The 20,907-nt window shown below is 38.1% G+C and overlaps 1 protein-coding gene across 1 annotated transcript in view; it reads right to left on the reverse strand.

Moving 5' to 3' along the window:
• Nucleotides 1-5,383: 5,383 nt before the first annotated feature.
• LOC116993634 overlaps nt 5,384-20,907 on the reverse strand; it is a 50,673-nt gene continuing 35,149 nt past the window's right edge. Inside the window, exon 4 of the mRNA XM_033054465.1 lies at nt 5,384-5,616. Within this exon, the coding sequence (XP_032910356.1) occupies nt 5,487-5,616 (130 nt within the window). The 3' untranslated portion in view covers nt 5,384-5,486. The remainder of the gene's footprint in view (nt 5,617-20,907) is intronic.

A 20,907-nucleotide genomic window follows, 5' to 3' on the forward strand; every position in this document is an offset into this window, starting at 1 on the left:
ACATGAAGGGGCACCTCTGAGAATGTTGTTCTTCCTGGCAGAAAGTGAAGTGAGATCCTCCCGTGCAAAGCAGCAGAAAAATCCCATGTTTTCATAACTGATATGCAACCTAAACTGCTCCTTTTTTGTTGTATGAGCTGCAAAATGGCTAAAATGTTACTGGAAATGTCTTCATTCTGCACATTAAAGAAAAAACTTATAATAAATTATGTTTGTGTGCTTTTATTAACCCTTGAACTGCTGCTGAGCAATGCATGTGTTTGAACAAGAGTTGAAAAGCCATTAAAATATTTGCTTAAATACTTTACAACAGGCTAAGAATTGAGCTCCAAAGCCTCTGGGATTTGGAGACTCACAAGAAAGTTAGCTGAAGGATGTCTGGGAGAGGTCAGCATGCTCAAGCACACTCCTACAGAATCTTCCACCTCCCTTATCAGCTTTAATAAACTTGACTCCTACTTTCTGCTCTTGAAATTCAAAGGACCCATGCAAAGATTTCCCAACTATGTAGGCTGTGTTCACAGCAATCTCATCCTTGCTCTATGAATACGGAGTCAGTTAAATGTCTAAACTTTGGGCTTATTTTCTATTGGTTTATTCCACTTTTACACTTTCACAGTTGGTTGCTTTCTGTAGCATTAGGCTACACAAGAAGCAAGCCACCTGCAGATTTTATTAAAAATGACATGGGCTGTGAAACTACAATATTACCTCTGATTTCCTTTACTCTAATGAAATATTTTTCCTCCTGTGAGACATATCTTTTCTTGTTTTTGCATTTCTTACACTTTAGCCAGATTTATCTCATGCCAAACAGTAAAACAGTTCTCACAGCACTGCCTATAACCCAGCTCACCGAATTCTCCCTTTGCCTATGCCCTTAAGTCTTTAATCACTAGCAATCAAATATCAGAGTCACACCTGCTTTTTCTTTCTGGCTCAATAAATGTTTTCATCTCTTGGCCTGATAGAAATCTCCTGCAAGAAGGTCAGACCGTGTGAGCAGGGTTACAGGGCTCCTGGAGAGAGTGGGAGATGTCATTCCAGAATCTCACAGGGTAAAGGGAGCACAGCCCTCCCTCTGCCAGGGAGGCTTGGTCACAATAGGAGCCTTTGCCTGGGGTTTTGAAAGAAAGGTGCCAGAGCAATATTTTGTCAAGATTCTTCCCTTGTTGGAGCATGTTGGTAGTCCCTGAGAGGCCTCCAGCACTGTAATTCCCTGGGAATTTTAGAGATATCTTTCTTTTAGAGCTTACTTGAGTCCAAGTACAAACTAGGTGACAAGCCACTCATCAGTGTCAAAACTGGGCTGATTCTCTGTGTGAAAACTGCCCAAACACAAACAGTGGGATTCTCTCTTCACCTAAATACAGACCTCTGCAGTGCAGAAAACCATGCCTCAGCCAGTAGACTTTGTCAGATTTTTTTATTGTTAGTGGAGTTTTATCACATCTAGTTCAACTATTTACTTCAGGATGAGACTGTCACCTTAGGAGCATCTGTTTCTCTTCACAGGTGAAAAAGGGAGTGTTGGCAGTAAGCTCAGACAGAGATCTCTGCAGTGCAGACGACTGAGCGTGGGCACGTGAACTCCACCTCCACACCTAAAGAATATTCATGTCAACAACACTGCACCTGGGGGCTACATTCTGGCCACTTTTGGATCCTATTTGTGAGCGGACTTGGGTGTTTAATCCTTTATAGAACATAAAAAGTTACTTAAACTGAAGTCAGAGCGTCTTAAGCACCTTTTAAAATATTAACTTTCTTTTGTTATGGTAGGAGTGGAGTCACCAGGTGGTCATGTTAAATATAATCTTGCACATTCCTTTTCTTAGTCTATGAGGAATACATGCACTTTCAAGGAATGTTGTACAGTTAGTCTTTGGTGTTCAGGTTTATGAGGGAGCTTTTGTAAACAACCAGGGAGTTCAACCTATCTTATGGTCTCTGATTAGACTTAGTTCTTGGTGAAAATTATTTCCTGAGAACCTGAAAGTGGTTTTTGGTTGAGACTTTCAAATAAAGTTTAGCCTGCATGCAGTCTATGACCACCTATGTTCAGTGTATGTTGTACACAGTATAAATAATTGACTTTAAGATATTCTGTATCACTGATTTCTCCCCTGATAGAAAGCTGAGTTGCAAGCCTTCCAAATCCATCAAAACCAGGCAACAGTGTTGTATTTCAGGGTTTATCCCTACTTTCCCAAATGTGCACAACTGCCATTAGTTTTCATTGAAATAATTTGAACTCAAATGTAAAATAGATGCTACTTTGGGATGCAGTCAGTTAATATATGAGAGCCTTGTGAGCCCTAGAATCAGTCTGGGTTGTGAGTGGGTTATTTGTTTGTTTATTTTATTCCTTATTTATAAAAGGGATGACGGCCCACCCAGTGGAATTTTCCCATCAAAAATAGTATGAAACAGAAAAATGGAATGCAAGATTGATTAGATGGTGTGCTTGTTGGCAATGGGTGCATGTACTTCTTAATCTTAATGGATCGTAAAAAAATCCTTTCATATTTGCCATAGTGCATGTGCTAAGTTGTGGGTTCCTAGCCAATGCAAAGAAATATTCTATGATTTCCAGAGATGCAAAGTAAGAATTTCATACAGCACATAAGTGGGGCCTCTGTTTAAATGCATAAAGATAATTTCTTAATTATGGCAGTGATATTCATTAAAAAGCTTTCCAATAGTACATGCAGTTCCCACACTGGTCTCTCTCCCACTGTCTGACAGGCAGACAGCTTGGTTACACATGCTCAGAAAGGAGGGTGGGGGCCCAGATTCTTGGCTGTCTTGAAGTGGCCACATCCTGCCATCTGCTGAATCCTTCTGCTATTGGCAAATCTAGGGAAGAATGTTTCTGAGGTGTCTTAAAATGTTCTGCACCTCTGCAGAAATGTTTTATGTAAGGACAAGCATACAAATGCATTCAGGGAGAAGAAACCAGCTTAAAATACTAAGAATTTTTTTTTTTTAAATCCTTAGATTTAAAGAAAAGATCAATCAAAAGCAGAATATTTTGAGTTGTAAGGGACTCACATGGATCATCAAATCTTTGCCCTACACAGGACAGCAACAACAATCACACCACATACCTCAGAGCATTGTCCAAATGCTTCCTGAGCTCTGCCAGGCTGCTGCTGTGAGCACTGCCCTGGGGAGCTGTTCCAGTGCCCAGGGCACTGGGTGAAGAACCTTCTTCTAAAGTCCAACCTAAACCTGTCCTGACACAGCTCCAGGCCATTCCCTCAAGTGCTGTCCCTGTCAGCACAGAGCAGAGATCAGTGTCTGTCCCTCTCTTCCCCTCTCAGTGAAGCTGTAACTGCACTGAGGTCTCCCCTCAGTCTCCTCCAGGCTGGACAGACCCAGTGCCCTCAGCCCCTCCTCACACGGCTTCCCCTCAGGGCCCTGCACCATCTTTGCTGCCCTCCTTGGACACTGCAATAGTTTAAAGCCTTTCTTACACTGTGGCACCCAAAACTGCCCCAGCACTGGAGGTGAGGCTGCCCCAGAGCAGAGCAGAGCAGGACAATCCCTCCCTTGCCTGGCTGTGATGCTGTCCCTGATGTCCCCAGGACAGGGCTGGCCCTCCTGGCTGCCAGGGCACTGCTGGCTCATGTTCAGCTTGCCAGTGACCAGGATCCCCAGGTCCCTTTCCATGGCACTGCTCTGCAGCCTCTCTTTCCCCATTCCTTTAATTTGTCAGGGTCTCTCTCAGGACCTCTCAGCAACTCCCAATTCTCTATCATCTGCAAACTTTCTTAGTAATCCTTACAGATGTGCCAGGAAGTCTCATCCTGATGGAGGGCTAGTGTCTAAACTTTACCATGTTTAGTTGACCACAGGAGTACACAAAATTTAATCCTTGGGGTCTTTATAAAACTTGTAAGTCAAGAAACAGAGTTCATACAATAAAAAAAGACAGGCACCTTCCTCTTGGATCGCCTTTTACTGTTGTAATCACAGCAACAGCATAATTTTTAAGATGCATATATTTACATGTAAAATTAATGGACAAATTCACAGTATTTCTTCATTTTCCTACTCCCTTTCTCTATTTCCCTTTTTTGAAAACGAGCTTGAGATTTCCTCCAATAATTTATTTGTTGTCTAAGAATTCACACTGTAGGTTTCTCACTTCATCTCATGTGACCAAGATTCTCTCCTGTTCCTTAGTTGTCTTTTAATGTGTCATGCTCCCTGAGAAAAAAAAAAACAAAAACCTCTTCATTGTCTGAAAGCACCCTGGAAATGAACAAAAGGTAAAAGAAAAACATTACCGTCTCTGTCAGCTGAGCATGTTGCTTTTGCAAACCAGAAGGTCTTAGACCTCAGTGTCCCACACCTGAAGAACTTCTGTGAAACAGGAATACATTCTCTCTAAATGAGCCTGATGAAAAACCCATGCTCCTGACCTCTGGAGTATGGATCTTGTGCCATTTTGTCCTGGGAAAAAATCCTTTGGGAGATGGCCCTCCATTATTTCAGAAGCTAGTATTTTCTAAACTCAGTTTTAGCTGCATAATATTTGAGCATTTCTTTTTGATTGAACAAAATCCCCTTGTGAAATAAATGACAACTTTACTTCAATAGGTATGTTCAGGCCAGGCCCCTAATTAATCAGCACTGACATTTACAAGAATCACTGCTCTCTGCTATGCCAAAGGGCTTGGGTTCAACTCCCAGGAGCGGAGGATTTGGACCTATTTCATCATAAGGACTTCTTATGACTACTTCTCTCTGTCATGTAGCCCATTTTTTAATGGAAAAACACTATAGAGCAGTGAGTATGTTTACAAAATAACGGAAAAATGTAACCCTCTGAAAATTCTGTCAATTCTCTTTATAGATTTTAAATGTCAAAAAAACTTTTTTTTTTTTTTTTTTTTTTAAACTGCGTGTGCCTCTTCTGGACAGGTATTACAACTCCTGATACAAAGTCTGAAACATGCCCATTTAAACTGGGGTCCATCTTGCAATGTTTTTCAGCATTGCATTATATTTTTTCTCTTAATACTAAGATGGCCTCTAGAAGAGTAAAAACACATGCAGATTCCTTAATATTGTCTAAAGGGAAGCTAGAAACTACATCATGAAAAATTGATCATGTGAAAATGATATCTGACCTGCTGTAAACTGCAAACTATGCAAAATATCTCTTGGAATAGTGCAAAGCCCAAAGCCCAAAACTATACCTGCAACTGTGCTAACAATTTGATAGTAAAAACTAAAACTAGCTATTATTATCACAAATGGATAATGCCAGGTAGGGCATCTGCTCTCCAACTCTAGTTTTGCAAAGCAAACAGCCTTGTCTACAAAGGAGGAAATGGTTCATGACATTACCTTTCTTTTCTACAACTGCATGGGGAGGGTCACAGGCTGCCTCCATGACCTGGACTCTCGAAGAACTGGAGATCCTCAAAGGGACAATCTCTCTGCAGATTTGGAGGTTTGAGCCTGGATTTTCTTCAGTCTTGACTTTCACATACCTCTGTGATTCCATCAGCTGCCAAAACTTCATTCCCATCAGGAGGATTTGTAAAAACTGCAAGCTGTCCAGGCTGCCAAGTTCTGGGACAAATTGCTCCCTTCAGAGAACTTTTGGAGAGGACAGAAACATAGGACTGATAATTATATTATGAAATAATAAGAATAGTTTCTTCAGGTTTTTGGGCCAACAGGGAGAGAAGAAATTATAGTGATAAAATCTATAAAATTGGAATTGCACCTTCTTCAAAAATAATCTGTAAAAGGCCAGGTGTCCACAAAAGTCTGTGTGAAACATTAGAAGCCTCAGGATTTAAGAAACATCTTTCTTTTTCACTCATATCTCAGCTCATGGTACAAAATCCAGTGATACTGCAGATGCATCTTTGTTTGCAGCTGCCGATGCGCTGACGGCCAGACAATATATCCTGTAGGGCCTTGTAGTCTGAGCAAATTGTGCTGCAGCTGCAAAGTTCATTCCTGTTCATCTGGATGGGTTTTTAACAATGGTCTCTGCTCTCCCCACTGCCCAAACAAAACCATCTATAAATGGAAAACTCCCTTCCTCTCCCTCCAAGGCCCTGAGGTAGCAGAATGAATGCAGCACACATGGTGCTAAGTGTCTCAGAGCTAAAACATGCTTAATACATGCAAATACCAACATTAACCATTATGAACAGGCATGATTTATGTGCCTGTCAGCAAGACATCAATCATGACTACAGAGAGTCAGCAGCAGTATCAACAACAGTAGCAGGAGTGGAGGGTCAGAGCCAAGATGGGATGGTCCTTCCCAGCCACCCGGGGGGAAGAGGAAGATGGATGAAGTAGTAAGAATCCCCAAACAGTGTCTTTTAGGGAAAGGGATGCTAGATTTTAAACCATCTCTTGAGACCAGTCAATGTCCAAGATTATTTCTTTGTTAGTTCTATAAGAAAGAAAGAACCAGCAGGGACATTTGGAAATGCCATAGGAGAAGGGATCTGGACAGACATATCAAAAAGAAGTCAGGGTTTAAAAGTTGTGACATCAAAGATATTTAAAAGGGTCTTTTCAGAAGACCCTTTTTACCAACAGGATCTGATTTACTTTCCTGTGCCTATGGCAAGTGTATTTAATTGTGAAATTTTACCACAAATTAGAGGCAAGAAAGAAATTGCCTCTGAACTTTCTTCATACAGATGATAGCACAATTCAGAGCACATACATCTAAGGCCATTCTGTGATAACTAACTTTGGCTTCTGAGTTATCTAGAAAATACCAGATCATTCTAAGAATAGGGTAGGGAACTTGTTGCATTTTGAATGGGGTTTTTTTGGGTTTTTGTTTGTTTGTTTGTTTGTTTGTTTTCTTTTCTTTTTGTAGTTGTTAGGAGAAGGCTGAGCCAGAGGAGATGGCTGAGATGTCAGTAAAAACAATGATGTTTTATTTAGATATCTCAGGCTGTACTTGCAGTTGGCTGCAGACACTAGATAAAGCTACTTAGATTTTATTAATAAACTGATATGAAGGGAAATTGATGTCTCTGAAAAAAGTCTGTCGAGGACAAATAGAAACAATTCTGTCTGCATGTGTTAAAAATAACTGATTTGGCATATTTGCTTCCAGTTGGGACATACAGCTGAAGTGTCAGAAAATGTCTCACAATTGCCTAAAAATGGATTGCCTGTCAAATTTACAGATTCAGACAAATGCAGGTAACATCTCATCCCCAAACTGGGTGGACTATAAATCAAATGATGAATAAACTTTTTGAGAGCAACGGCAAAAATACTCCTGACAAGAATGAAGCCAAAAATGCATCCATTTTTTTTTCTGTCTTGCATGGCACAAGGGGTTTTGCTAAAATATATCCTTTTTTGCATGTCCTCAGACCAGCACCTCAGAGATATTGAGGAAGCTGTTGAAATTTCTCTGCAAAGAAGCACTAGAAACATCGAAAATATATTGCTAACTGTTCAAAGAAATATAAAAAATATAAGCATGGAGAAAAGCAAAATAATGTATTCATTACAAAGGAAGGAAAGAGAATCCAATTGAGGTTACATTTTCTGAGAGCAAAAATATCCAAATTGTGCTTTAAACAATTGACATCTTAAGAAATGTGAGCAAGTGTAAATAGCAGTCAAAAGCAGGGGGAAATTCTGATCCAATCACACAGTACAAAAGACTTAATAACATGTGCTGTTGTGTGATGACAAATGTTTTAAGAATTTTTTGCTTGTTTTCTTAATAAATATTGTAAACTGTTACATACTTTCTGGGTTCTACTCTAACCTTGACAGTTGTAGAGCATTTCATGATAGTGGTTGACAGAAATCAACAAAGTTCAGTTGCACAGTTTAAGTATCCACTCCATATATACTTTTCTGCAGTCCTTTAAGAGTCAAATTCATCCATGTAAATGCAAAACAAAGTTGACAATTTCTGTTTCTCTGTTTCCCTGCTGAATTCCTCTTGTCTGATGAAGCCTGTGTGGATGGTTACCAACAGAAAGATTCGGATTTTTAAGGCTGCAGGGAATTTTTACTCTGCATTACCTTTTGATAACTTCTGTTTCTGTTAATCTCTCTCTCATAGCCACACAGTTCTGATGGAAAGACTGATATTAATGGAGAATTGATGATATTTATTTGAATTTTTTTTTCAGTTATTAATTGCCTTCACTCTTAAGTTCTCCTCACTTATAGCTTGATTTGGCTATAGGACTTTTGAGGCAAAATTCTCTAAAAACAGAAATTAGGAGTGAGTTCATTGCTTAAATAGTGCCACAAGACACAGCATGTTATTAACTCCAGATATGCAGAACAGCTTTTATGTTCTTTGTAAAATTCTCAACACACTTCTTTGCCTAGTTAACTCAAGTTAAAATATGATCGCTAATTTATTGACTTATTGATTTATAGTTTCCTGTTTTAATTAATATTTATTCTTACTTTTTATTCCCCCATATCTTACACAAATTGTCCCTGTAATAAAATGGTTTCTGATCACAAACCAGTTATAACTGAAAATTAGTTTCTTCTACTTTAAATATTACTGCTGCTTTTTGGTTCAGACTTTCTGGGTATATTAATGTTATTAATCAGCTCAATGTAGTTCAGTGAGCTCTATTAAAATAAACTGCTCCTTTTTTGCAATCAATCCCCTCAGAAATTTTGACCAGTGAATAAAATTTTATCGTAAATTAAGTTACTTGTTTGCATCAGGGATAAAAAATGTGTAAAGGAATTTCACTTGGCACCTTGGACAACATGAAAATTGAAAGTTTGGTGCGGTGGAGTTTTTTATATGTGCATAGCAAGATTTTCTGTTAGGTTAGATACTTGAAAGAGAAAGAAAGAATAATATAGAATATTTAAATATTCAGTGAGCACCCACAGTTTTCCTTGACTTCTTGTCTGCCGTAAGTCAAAGAAACACCCAAGAATGCAAATCACAATTCTACTGGGCTGTAAGTTCCCAAGATTTTCAAAGCTGAATCTCAGTTATAAATCTATCCATTGCTTCATTTCTCCTTTTTGCTATTTCATAAAACTGCCTTCTTTTGGAGTATATTTGCATGTCACTGGAAAGGCCTGTCTCATAGCTTAGAAGCTGATTTTTAGGTTACAGTTGTCCTAAACATGTCAATTACATCTTAAGAGTGACAAAAATTTGTCATTTTTATACAGTATTTCCAATATTGTGCTGTAGTATTTTAAACAGAACAGCTAAAGTAGTGCAATCAGTTGAGCTTTACTATCCAAAAGTAGAAATCCTATGGCAAACCTACTGATATTAACATATCTTTCTCTTTTGTGATGAAAGATTTTCTGGAGGCCTAAGCTGTCAGAAGATGCAGAGATGAATCTGTCCCATGAAACAGAAACACATGCATCTTCTAGGGAAAAAAGAAAATAGGTACTTTTTATACAATGGATAACCCCCCCTGTAATTTGCTTTGCATAAAGGGAGCTGCTGAAGGCCCCTGGGAAATACAGACTCTTAAGGCTTTCCCTGTACTCTGTCATTAGAGTAAAATGCATTGTTCACAGTTTTTCATGTTAAACTACTCTGACAATTTCCCTTACATATATTTTGAGACTGGGTCTAACATGCTGAAGACCTTTAACAAGAAGTTTTTTGTCTCTTTTCTCAGAATGTATGAGCATTAACACTTGTCTATATTTAAAGAGATTTTTTGGTATAGATCAACTGGTGTAAACATACCAGAAAGCCTTTTGTAGTAAACATATTTTTAAACATCTTAACTCATTTTTTCCTTGTTAGATAAGGATCATAAAGAAAAAGGAAGTGTTTGTCAGTTTAACTGCAGCTGGAAAATAACAAAACAAACAAATGTATACCTATATGTATACCTGTATCTGACTGTTTTCACTTTTAAGTATAGACAATACTGGTTAAAAGTAAAAGGCTGACTAAAAAGGGAACATTTCTGTTATCAGATATATCTGCATAAAATCTGAGCACTTAGAACTGATACCTGTAGCTGAGTCATGTTTCCAGAGATGCTGTAGTTCTGGCAAGTTATCTTTATGAGGGAGTCACAATAACAAGCCATTTCATTTGCACATTTTTATGGAAGAGGTAAAATAGACTTGGAAAATGCTCCTTAAAATGTTTTTGAGCTCTTAAATTGTAAACTCAGTATGACTGCAAAGAATTTGGGCATGGACCTTGCTATTTTTTGAAAATAAAAAAAATTGTAGGTAGAGAGGGTTGGGTGTTTCTGAGTGTGTGGGGATGAAGGTGGCCTTGAAAATATCTTCTTATTCCAGATCTGTGTATGTCTTCCAGAACATGTTCATAATCCTGGTCTGTTTGTGCATCTTGTCTACACAGGTAAGTTAGAAGTATCTGTGAAACACTCAGATATACAAAAAATTATAAATACATATCAAAATGTCTTCAGAATAGCAATCTCATGAGCACTTGCAATAGACCACCTAGAAATATTTCCAGAAAAACAGAATCTAATCTGTAGCACAACCAACTGTATGTGTGGAGAGATCTTGGAAGTTTCAGGTAACAGCTGTAAACTAAACAGTGCCAAGCCCTGGGCTGGCCAAGTGGCACAGTTTGGCCACATCTGTGAAATTAAGGTTTTTTAGCTTAAATTAAAGCTCCACCCAGACTGCCTCCTGGCAGTGATCCCCCAGCAATGTTGACTCCTGCACATTATCTAGGAATGCTTGGGAAGGGGTTAGCTGGAGAGGGTCAAAGCCATTCCAGGGTCTGTGCTAACAATTTTACAGTGCAGAGTTTCAGTGTCTGGGAATGTTTCCAGGTAGTCTTTAACTTGCCATTATAGAAGCAGTTTCAGAGCTCCAGAAGTTGAGCTCCTCAGCCAGATGTTATCTGGCTACACCTCCTGCCATATTTCCTTTTCTAGTGTGGTTTGTTCTGTACTGTTGGGAGGGGAGGGGAAGGAAAGAGAAAGGGCAAGGGAGGGGAAGAAGCTTTTTCTTCAAATTTATTCACTTTGACATCATTACTCTGTGAACATCACAGCTTAAGGAATTCTGCCATTTTCCACCTGTTTATATTAGTAATTGCACAGGAAAAGTAAGAGAATAATAGGACAAAGGAATCTCTTTCTTCAAGTAGGTAAGTGTTCTTAAGGCTTTAGTAGTATATAAATGAAAACTTTTATTTTTGTTAACAATCTAACAATATTTTATATGATTGACTAAAATTAATAAGAACAGCATCTTTTATGTCAAATATACTCAACTGTCTAAAGCTGAAACAAGTGTTCCTTTCTTGCTTTAGATGGTGGCAGAAATTCCATCTTCCTTATTGTTCACAGGAAATCTAGGAGGTTCAGTCCTTACACCAAGAAGGTTTAATGTTCTGCTGCTGCTGGTGATGTGTTTCACTTAGAAATACCTTTTTTCTTCCGTTTTGTATCTTCCTCTAGCTTTGCCTTCATAGGCAATCAAAGCAGAACACAGTCATAATGTTAGCTATTTAAAAATTAACATTGAATAACGTTATCTAATTCTGAATTACTCCTAATGGACTTTGAGAGAAAAAAGGATTGCAGAGTGACCTATCCAAGACAATCCCTAGACAAGAATCTTAGTGGGATGGGACAAATCTACTTGTGTATTTCTGAGGACTCCTAACTTTAAAAGTGGGATGGCTGTGCACAAACCAGCTAGTGGAAATAGTCCCTGATATTTTCAAACTCCAAGATTGTGCCCAGTGATCATTTTGGGAAAATATGAAATTACCCAGGCAAATACATCCAGCTGGTATACTAGCAATCAAATATGAGTGGTGAATAATTTTGTGTCCTGGAAACACTATCTGTCATGGTATAATTTAGTAGTGAAGCATGGCCATTAAGAGTGATATAATTTAGAATTTTCATAACAGAAGAGTTGCAGTGAGGCAAAGCAGTGGAGTTCAAAGATGTAAATAAGGTAAGAGCACTGGTAACACAAGGAGTATCAGGATAAAACATAAAAGCCTTCAACCCAGTAAGTAATTGCAGTAGACTCATTTAATCAGATGAATAATGTTACATCTTGGATTTCATAGTTGGGAACGATTTATACACAAAGTGAAACTACTATGGTTTAACCAACACTTTAAAAGTCTCCAAACTTTATATACCTGTTGTTCTCACCTTCCTTTTCTCTTCAGAAAAAATATAGATTTTTTTTTTTTTTGGTGAAACAACAACTGAACTTCTTCAATCTAAATTTTTTACAGCAAATTAAAATTAAAGCTAGTTTATCTTGTAATGTTAGACTCTAAAGGGCAGAATTTATTTCATAAACAATTCTCTTTCCAATACAACGAGGCAGGACAGAGCATTCAATGTATTAGCTTGATGAGATTTTCTACTATCCTACTTATGAGTGAAAAGCCTTAACAGGTGGAACATGGTAGTCATACCAAGAGCTCACCAACTGGTAAGTGGTGGCTGACTGGAAATATGCTCCACTATCATTCTAGTGTAAATTATGTCACCTCAAGCTGTGTTTTTGAGAACAGAGAACTCATTACTCTAATATCACAGTCATTCTATAACTCTTATTTATGTTTCCAAAACTTCAGCTGGAAATGGTGAGATAAAGCAATTGAGTCAGAAAAATGGTTTGCAGCCAGTCAGAGGGATGGACAGGAGAGGTTGGAAAGTCAGACACAGACAGGAGTAACGCAGAATCGAAATTTCCAAGAGATACATATTTTCAGTACTAATCTTAGAAAATCATAAAGAAAAAATGAATCTTTTTGACCAGTCTGAAGTGTTATCCAGTATTTCCTGAATACTAACATGACTTGAATTATTCCTATTCATTTTCTGAAATAAATCTCCTAGTGCTGATCTATGAAAATACCCAAAAACAGATAAAATCTTGATCAGCCTCTCCACTGACAATGCTGGTAGCTTTTTTTGGACTGGAAAGTCCACTCCTTAGTGAAGCTGAAAACCAAAGGCTTTAATGATGGGAGACCTCCTTCTGCATGGAGCCATCTGCCCCAGGCACACTGAGCCTTAGGACTGTTTACCATAGATGGATCTACAGTGCTCTACACAGTAAGATGCTGGCACAGTGTTCACAGTATGCTATGAACACTAGGAAGCCATAGCAATACTGGTCAGTCCTTCATAACTTCATTTCCCAAATGTTCATAATTAAACAGTTTTTATTTAAGTAATCAGCATGAAATCCTTAGCTTTGTTTTTGCAACCGGTATTGTGTTTATGGAGCCAAATATTGAAAACTTTGATACTGAATACCTTGTATGTGTTAATTTTGGCAACCTTTAAAGATTCTGTGGATGCCTTGCTATGTTACCACCACCCACTCTCCAACCCCCCTGGCCATCACTCCCTCCAAACCACAGAGACATGTTTCTCTTTTAATACTTTCTTGCAGTATTTCTCATGAAAATCACAGGGAATCGTGTGTGATTTCAACAGAGTGAAACTCGATCTCAAAGTGTCTGTAGGACCAGAAGTTTTTAAAGAAAACATTTCTTAAATCTTGTGTTCACTGCTGCTTCAGCAGGCCAATTAGACTTGATGGGAATTCTAGAAAGCTGTCGCCAGGCATTGCAGCAGGAATAGCAAACAAGGCCCAAAGCAAATAAACGAATGGGTAAAGTGTGGCCATCCTCAGAACCTCCTTGCTGGTGACCTCCTCATCTTTGCAGAGGGATGCTGAAGGTACTGGATGAAGGGACTCCAGGTTAATTAGATCTGACATTAGTTAACAGCAGCAATTACTAGAGAGTAATTAATCAGAGAAAGTCTCCAAACAGAAGGAGAATAAATAAACGGGAGGTTACATTCTGATCCATTTACCCCCCTAGATAAGGATGTGCCCCAGGTGTCAGGCTGAGGTGGGACTAATCTGTCTTGCTCAGTTTCTCCCTGGAACTTGGGTGACTCTTCACACATCCATCTTCCTTCACATGGAGACAAACAAGCATTCACTAAGCCATTAATAGCACCATTCCTATAAAAACTCAGGATAGAAAAACATTAAAATTCCTCTGTCCTTCCCACATTTTTTCTTTAATCCCCCTACCTTTCTAAAGAACTCTTCAACAAAATTCTGGGAATGCAAATGAAATTTCTTTCTACTTTCATTAACCAGAATAATTTCAATACCCTAGTAGTGGTTCCTACATCCACAGCCAGTAATTTTGCATTGCAGACAATTCCAAAGAGTTTCAGCTACTGTATCTGTAAATAGTTCTCTGTATCTGTAAATAGCAAGTTCTCTGGTTTTCATTCTCATCCAAGCCAATGGGGGTAGGTCACGTGGAATATCCTAAAATACTGCAGTGAGCACCACCAGCCTGTTTAGGAGTCAGCCATGTCCTCATACCAGCACAGGCACTTTCATTGCCCCAGAGGCTCTGACTGACTGAGCTGTGATGCAGCTCCTGCTCCTCTGCACTGACCCACAGGAGCCCTGTACCTGGCACAGGTTATTTCCACCCCCATGGGCCAGCTCAGTTCAGGAATCAGATGCAAAGCTCAGAGTTTACATGGACCAGGATAATACCACAGAATGTGCTTTGCCTGGCACAACCAGCTGAAAGATATAAATACTCCTTGCAAGAGAGAATTTCTGAGCCGCTTCTGCCTGAATTTTGAACTGAATTCCAGCCTCTCTGAGGTTATAAAGACAATTCTTCCCCCAGCACATTTTTTGAATGTAGGACTGAAGAGAGATCAACAATGCACACACAATATTAGGGGCATAATATTCAGAGTCATATTGAATTTGGTGACTTTATTCAGTAAGACAGACATTCTACAAGTAGAGTATTGTTAAAGTTATTGGGATTTTTCCATAAAGATATCTTCATCTTCACTGTAAATAAAAATCCATGATTCAGAACCAAAATGCTGATGTAGTATTCTATGTATTATGGACTACACAAATTTGACGTAATTCTGTACAATGCATATTTTTAAAACAAACCTAAGTAACCCTCTTAAATAGCTACATAAAATCATAATTAAATAAATACCACTTGATTGTTTAGCTTTTATATAGGTGACAACATGTTTGTGGGGAGGGAGCAACCAAAATTTTAATTGTAGAAGTATGGCTGCTTTCAAATAGTTTACTGAAAGAAGGTAAGTTTATAAAACTCTGCAGAAGTCACTAAAGCCACTACAGAAAAGAAAAAAAGGAACCAATGAAGAAAGAACTTAGATAAAAATAAACATCATAGGCCAAGTTATGAAAATGAAGGGTAATACATCTAAATAACTGATTAGCAATTTGTTTTTGAACCTCCTTTCTACCATCAAACTAAAAGAAAATAAGCAAATAAAATAAGCAGTGTAGATTTTTGGAAGATGAGAACACATCACACAGAAGGTTTGTGGGTGAAAAGCTGCCTCCTCTGAAGCCAAAGGCAAAATTGCTATTGACTGTAACAGTGCTGGAGTTTTCTCTATGCACTTAAACTCCCACTGACCTGGAGTGCAGAAGCTAGCCTTTATTCCCTTTTCCCTTTTGGATTCTTTTTTCATGCAATTTGTCATTATCAAAACTTAGATTGTATGTTGAATGGTAACTTAGACAACGTGTTACAAAACAGTGTGCAACACATGAAGATTCAACAGTTGACCAGCATTCTCTGAGTTTAAACAAGCTCTGCCAAGAACTGCAACTGGGCAACCTCAGGGTTTGCTCATGTTTAGAACAAGTACAGAATTTGGCCTGTATGCTGACACATCTTTATAACCTGGCAGAAGTAAAGAAAGGGAGTGCTAATCTGAAGATGAGGCAAGGTATTTGAAGCATTTCATTTGTCCTGGGATATTACTTAAATTATTTTGGCACTGCTGTTCAGTATATCAGTGAAAGGAAATGGACAGCTCAAGGGGTTTGAGGTAGATGCTTCAAGTCACCAAGGTGGTTTCACCTTCCCTGGACTTCCTCTATGACCACAGGTGAATCACTTCACCTTTCTGTGCCTCCATTACTCAGTTGTAGATACTAATAGCATTCTCTGCCTAAAGGGGAAGTTGGGTTAGTGTAAATGCAACAAAATGTGTGAGGTTAAAAGAAAGAAAGAAAGAAAAAAGATAAGAAAAGTACAATACATGATAGTTTATTGCAGATACAAGAGTCCTACTCATATTGGTGGAGATGTGCAAGAGTGCGATGCAGGGACAGCCCCACTGCTTTGCAAAGCACATCAGTTCATTTGTGCAGAGATGCATTGAGAGAAAAAGGTCTCAAGAAGCTTCAGAGGCACAGTCACAGCAAGGCATGAGCATGACTGTCCTCTTTATGGATTCCTGTCAGTGTGCCTGCAGGGTGCTGATACACACAGAGACTTTACTGACTTCCATTTCCATGAGCACAGGCTTATTTGCCTCACTCCACTGCAAATGTTGACATGTCCTTAGGTTTAAGGAATGAGTGATCAGAGATTCTAGGTGTAAAGCACTGAGGGCCTGGAAGATTTTGGGGGGTATTTGTAAATACTGCAAGATGATTTTTTTCCTACTTCATCTTAAGTGCATTGTAACAAAAGAAAAATAAACGTTCCTTTTCCTACAGCAGTGTGAGTTGACACAAGGCACAAATACAAAGCTTGGTTTGTTGTTATTTAAACTTCTTTAATCCTGATTACTGGTGCTTGTGGAGAAGGGAGGCATAGTTGGAGAGAAGCCATACTTTTTTAAATTGATTAAAAACACCTTTTGAACAATAAATAACTTTAGCTGGCTGACCTCTAAAGCAAATGATACTGCAAAGTTCTGCAGTATAAAATAAGATTCCTTTTCCCAGCACTTTTGAATGTTGGCTTGTCAAGTGTTCCTTTTGACAAGCTTCCGCCTAAACGTTCTGTTGTCAAACAAGTATGCTTCCAGTAGACTTTACAGGTTAAGAATATTCAAGACAAAGCAACAAATTTTTGCTCAGTGTGGCTTAAGTGCTGTTTGATCACATATAGATAATACTGGAGAAATTGCTGGCATTGTTTCATGTCATCTGATAAAACAAGGCAATAAATTTTACGGCAAGTTGGCAGCAGGAAGAGCTGCTGCAGGTCAGGTCTGAGGTGAGCACTACTTTTATAAGTATTGAAGGAGACAGTAAAATTAAGTCAGATTGCAGGAGCTGGAGAAAGGAAAGAGCATAAAGGCAATGATTGTGACCTAGGTTTTGTCTTTCTTTGTTTTCTGGTTTGTCTTTTATGGTTTTGGTTTTTGGGGTTTTTTCTTTGTTTTCCTCTACAGAACTCTCTGTCTTATAAATTGATGCCATAGACATTAAATCCACAACATCTGCCAGTCATTTAAAAAAAAAATGTAATAGTTCAGAAAAGCTCAAAAAAGTACACAGGGTAGCAAGAAAGTGACATAAATGAGCAAGGAAAAAGGCATCTGGTATGAAGACACATTAGTTTACCCTTTGAAAGGATCTCACTCTGCAGGGATCTCACTTGCTTGTAAAGCTTGGCTGCCTAAATGAAGAGTCTACAAATGAAAAATATTGTTATTTTCACAAATGTCACCAGGCTGCAAGTGCTTGCCTACTGTTAACCCAGCTGTCTACCCAGTTCTTCTTGCTTCTTTTTTTTTTTCCAGCTAAACATAAACTGATATAAAAGGTCTCCCCAGAAAAAAAAGATTTTATTTTACTTCCCCTCAGTCCCAATGTATCAAGTTTCTGACTGTTTTATTCAAGTTCTGAGAGGACAGGACAGCTCATCTCTTCTCCAGCAAAAAGCTTGCTGAAGCCTTTGTATTTCTCCACAGATATTCCTTTAGCAAATCGTTTTTATCACCATATCTGCTGAAATTTGAGGTGAAGGAAAGAAGGTCCTTTTATGCTTCTTATGAATTTCAAATTTCATATGAAAGCATCAATCTCAAGCTCTAAGTGTTGAATTCAGAATAACCTCCCCTCTCTCAGCTATAGCTGAAAACTTTGGAGCTGCAAATGTCCTCCATGGTTTACCAGGTTCCATTGCAGTTTACAAAGAAAACACAAACATCATTAAAGCAAAGTATTTTCTTCAAAACTGTTTATTCAAGCTCCCAAGAGTCCTTTACAAGATGTGGCAGAGAATCTAAATTTCAAAGTCAAAGCATATGAATTTTAACCTAAGCATTCAAGTGCTGCAATAGGCCCATTGCTTCTTGCAAGAAAAGCTGTTTCACAGATATTGGAAAGTTTATTTTGCCTTTTAAAAGGATGCAACAATTATTACAAGTCAGCTAGGAACTTAAATCTGGGGTCAGCTTCTGCCTGTGATACGTGAAGCAGTAATGAATCAAGTCCAGAAATCTTAAGAGCTAATTTATTATTTTAAATAAGTTGCATCTTCATATCCTGCAGTGAAAGAGGTCATTTGCAGAGAAAAAGTAACTAAAAAGAAGGCATATCTGTAATTGTAACAAACTGTCTGAATTTATCTTCCTTTTGTGATTCCCAGAGAATGAGTAACTTTAAGAAAATGTGATGCGTCTTAGAGTGTAACACTACAGCAACTGGGGCACCCTTTTACTTACCCATTCATGCAGACAAGGGAACTTTTCAATACTTGACATAAACACAGTCTTCTTTTAATTTATCTAACTGCTTTTGTAGGTCACTGGAGCACTTGAGATAGAAATCTATGAAATCTGTTTAATTGCATTAACAATTAATTAATTTTATTACATTAATTGTATTAAACTTTCAGCAGAACAGAATTATCATCTACAAAGGGACAACATTTTATGCCATCACAGTAATTTTTCATGAACAGGTGAACATTCCAGAAGGTTTAAAAACCATCATTGTAACTCATAATTTTATCTAGCATTACACAGGCTTCACATCCCTCCTGTTCAAAAAAGGACCAGGATCCTGGAGATTCATGTGTGCATTTTATTACACTGGGAATGTCCATTACACAAGAACAGTCTTCTGAATGTTCCTTAAAACTATCTTTTCATTATGGAAAGGAAGGAAGGAAGGAAGGAAGGAAGGAAGGAAGGAAGGAAGGAAGGAAGGAAGGAAGGAAGGAAGGAAGGAAGGAAGGAAGGAAGGAAGGAAGGAAGGAAGGAAGGAAGGAAGGAAGGAAGGAAGGAAGGAAGGAAGGAAGGAAGGGAAAGAAATCTTACTAATTTTGTTTTTCATACAGTGCTCAAAAAAGGAAAGTAAGAATTATTTCTACTTTTTCAATATTATTATTTTAGGTGAATTCTCAGTTCTCTTTAGAGATATACATTACAATCCACAACATTTAAATCCTTGATTTTAGTTTTAATTTGTTGGTTTGTTGGGGTTTTTTTGTCTATACAGCAAATTTCAGTGAAAAATAGAAATACTGTTTGTCTTAATTTTTTTCTGAATTAAAATATATCAGACCATTATTTCTAGAATGTTTGTGTTTATATGGAAATACTGTGCCTCTTAAAAAGTGACATCTACTTCTGTCTGAACACTTGCAAAGCTAGTCAAAGTTCTGATATTCTGATCAATTAAAAATTGAACTTCATTAAAAAGGGACATTTTTACGAAAATATATATAAATCACTGCTATTGCAGCCAGCTTAAATCTGCTCCTTCTTGAGCTACAACCTGTTTCATAGTACATGTAAGGTTATTATTCCTTCAGCCATGACTCATCTATCACCATCAGAATAAAACAAGTTTAGTATATAATTTGTAGAAGAAAATCACTTTTCTTTATTCTGCAGTGTTAATTGGAGTTAGCTCTAATTTGAATATGAAAAAATATCCATTGTAATAGCTCTAAACAGGGGTTATTCACATCCATCTCCACTTCTGTTGTCATCTACAAGGCCTGATAAATAGAAGCAAACCAATTATTTATTAAGATGAGTTTATTCAGTGGTTTAATCCACTTTCCATTCTCAAACTGAGACTCAGCCACTTAAAAAAAAGGGAGAATGGGCTTTTTTTATAGTTAGTTTTAATGACTGGAGGTTGTTTGTGTAACCCTTGAGAAACTGGCACTTTCAGGGTGATCAATCTGTCGTCCAGTGACCCCGCGGTGAAGCGTTAGCCCAAGGTCAGTGAGGACCAGGAGGGCTGCCAGGAGCTCAGCCCTTTTCCCTGGGATGTGGGAAGCACCAGAGAGGCAGCCCTGCTTGTCAGGAACAAAGACAGTTCCTTTTTTGTCTAGGTTTCCATCATTGCCTCTGTTATTTTAATATTACCAACAACAAGGAAAAGAGGGATGCTTAAGTCATTGGGGGCTTCACTCCTGCCTGCTCAAAGGGTTTTCTAGGTGGCACAGGGGTGTTTAACATGACAAACGTGGCACTCCTTTTCTAACTGATATGTAAGTTCAAACTTTACCATTTTAGTACACCTTTCTAGGTTAGACACTGTTCAACCTATATAAAATTACTTATACTGAAAAATTTAGAATCGGCGTGAGGACTGTTCCTTGGTAAAACTATCATTTAGCAAGGCATAGTTTTGTCTTTTTAAGTATTGCATTAAAAAAAAATTCTGCTTGAATTGCTCAAATTCCCTAACTTCACCATTTCTCAATATTGTAACTAAAGATGGTCAGAAAGAAAAAGAGAAGGAAGGAAGGAAGGAAGGAAGGAAGGAAGGAAGGAAGGAAGGAAGGAAGGAAGGAAGGAAGGAAGGAAGGAAGGAAGGAAGGAAGGAAGGAAGGAAGGAAGGAAGGAAGGAAGGAAGGAAGGAAGGAAGGAAGGAAGGAAGGAAGGAAGGAAGGAAGGAAGGAAGGAAGGAAGGAAGGAAGGAAGGAAGGAAGGAAGGAAGGAAGGAAGGAAGGAAGGAAGGAAGGAAATTTTCTTGGCCAGTTAAGTATGTCATATAAAGAATCATTTTAACAAGACTTTATAGTTAAAAACAAATTTTAAAATAAGTAACATTAAAAAAAATCTTTTCGAAAATAGCAAAATTAAT

This window comes from Catharus ustulatus, chromosome 3 (genome assembly GCF_009819885.2).
Source record: "Catharus ustulatus isolate bCatUst1 chromosome 3, bCatUst1.pri.v2, whole genome shotgun sequence".
Taxonomy (NCBI): Eukaryota; Metazoa; Chordata; class Aves; order Passeriformes; family Turdidae; genus Catharus; species Catharus ustulatus.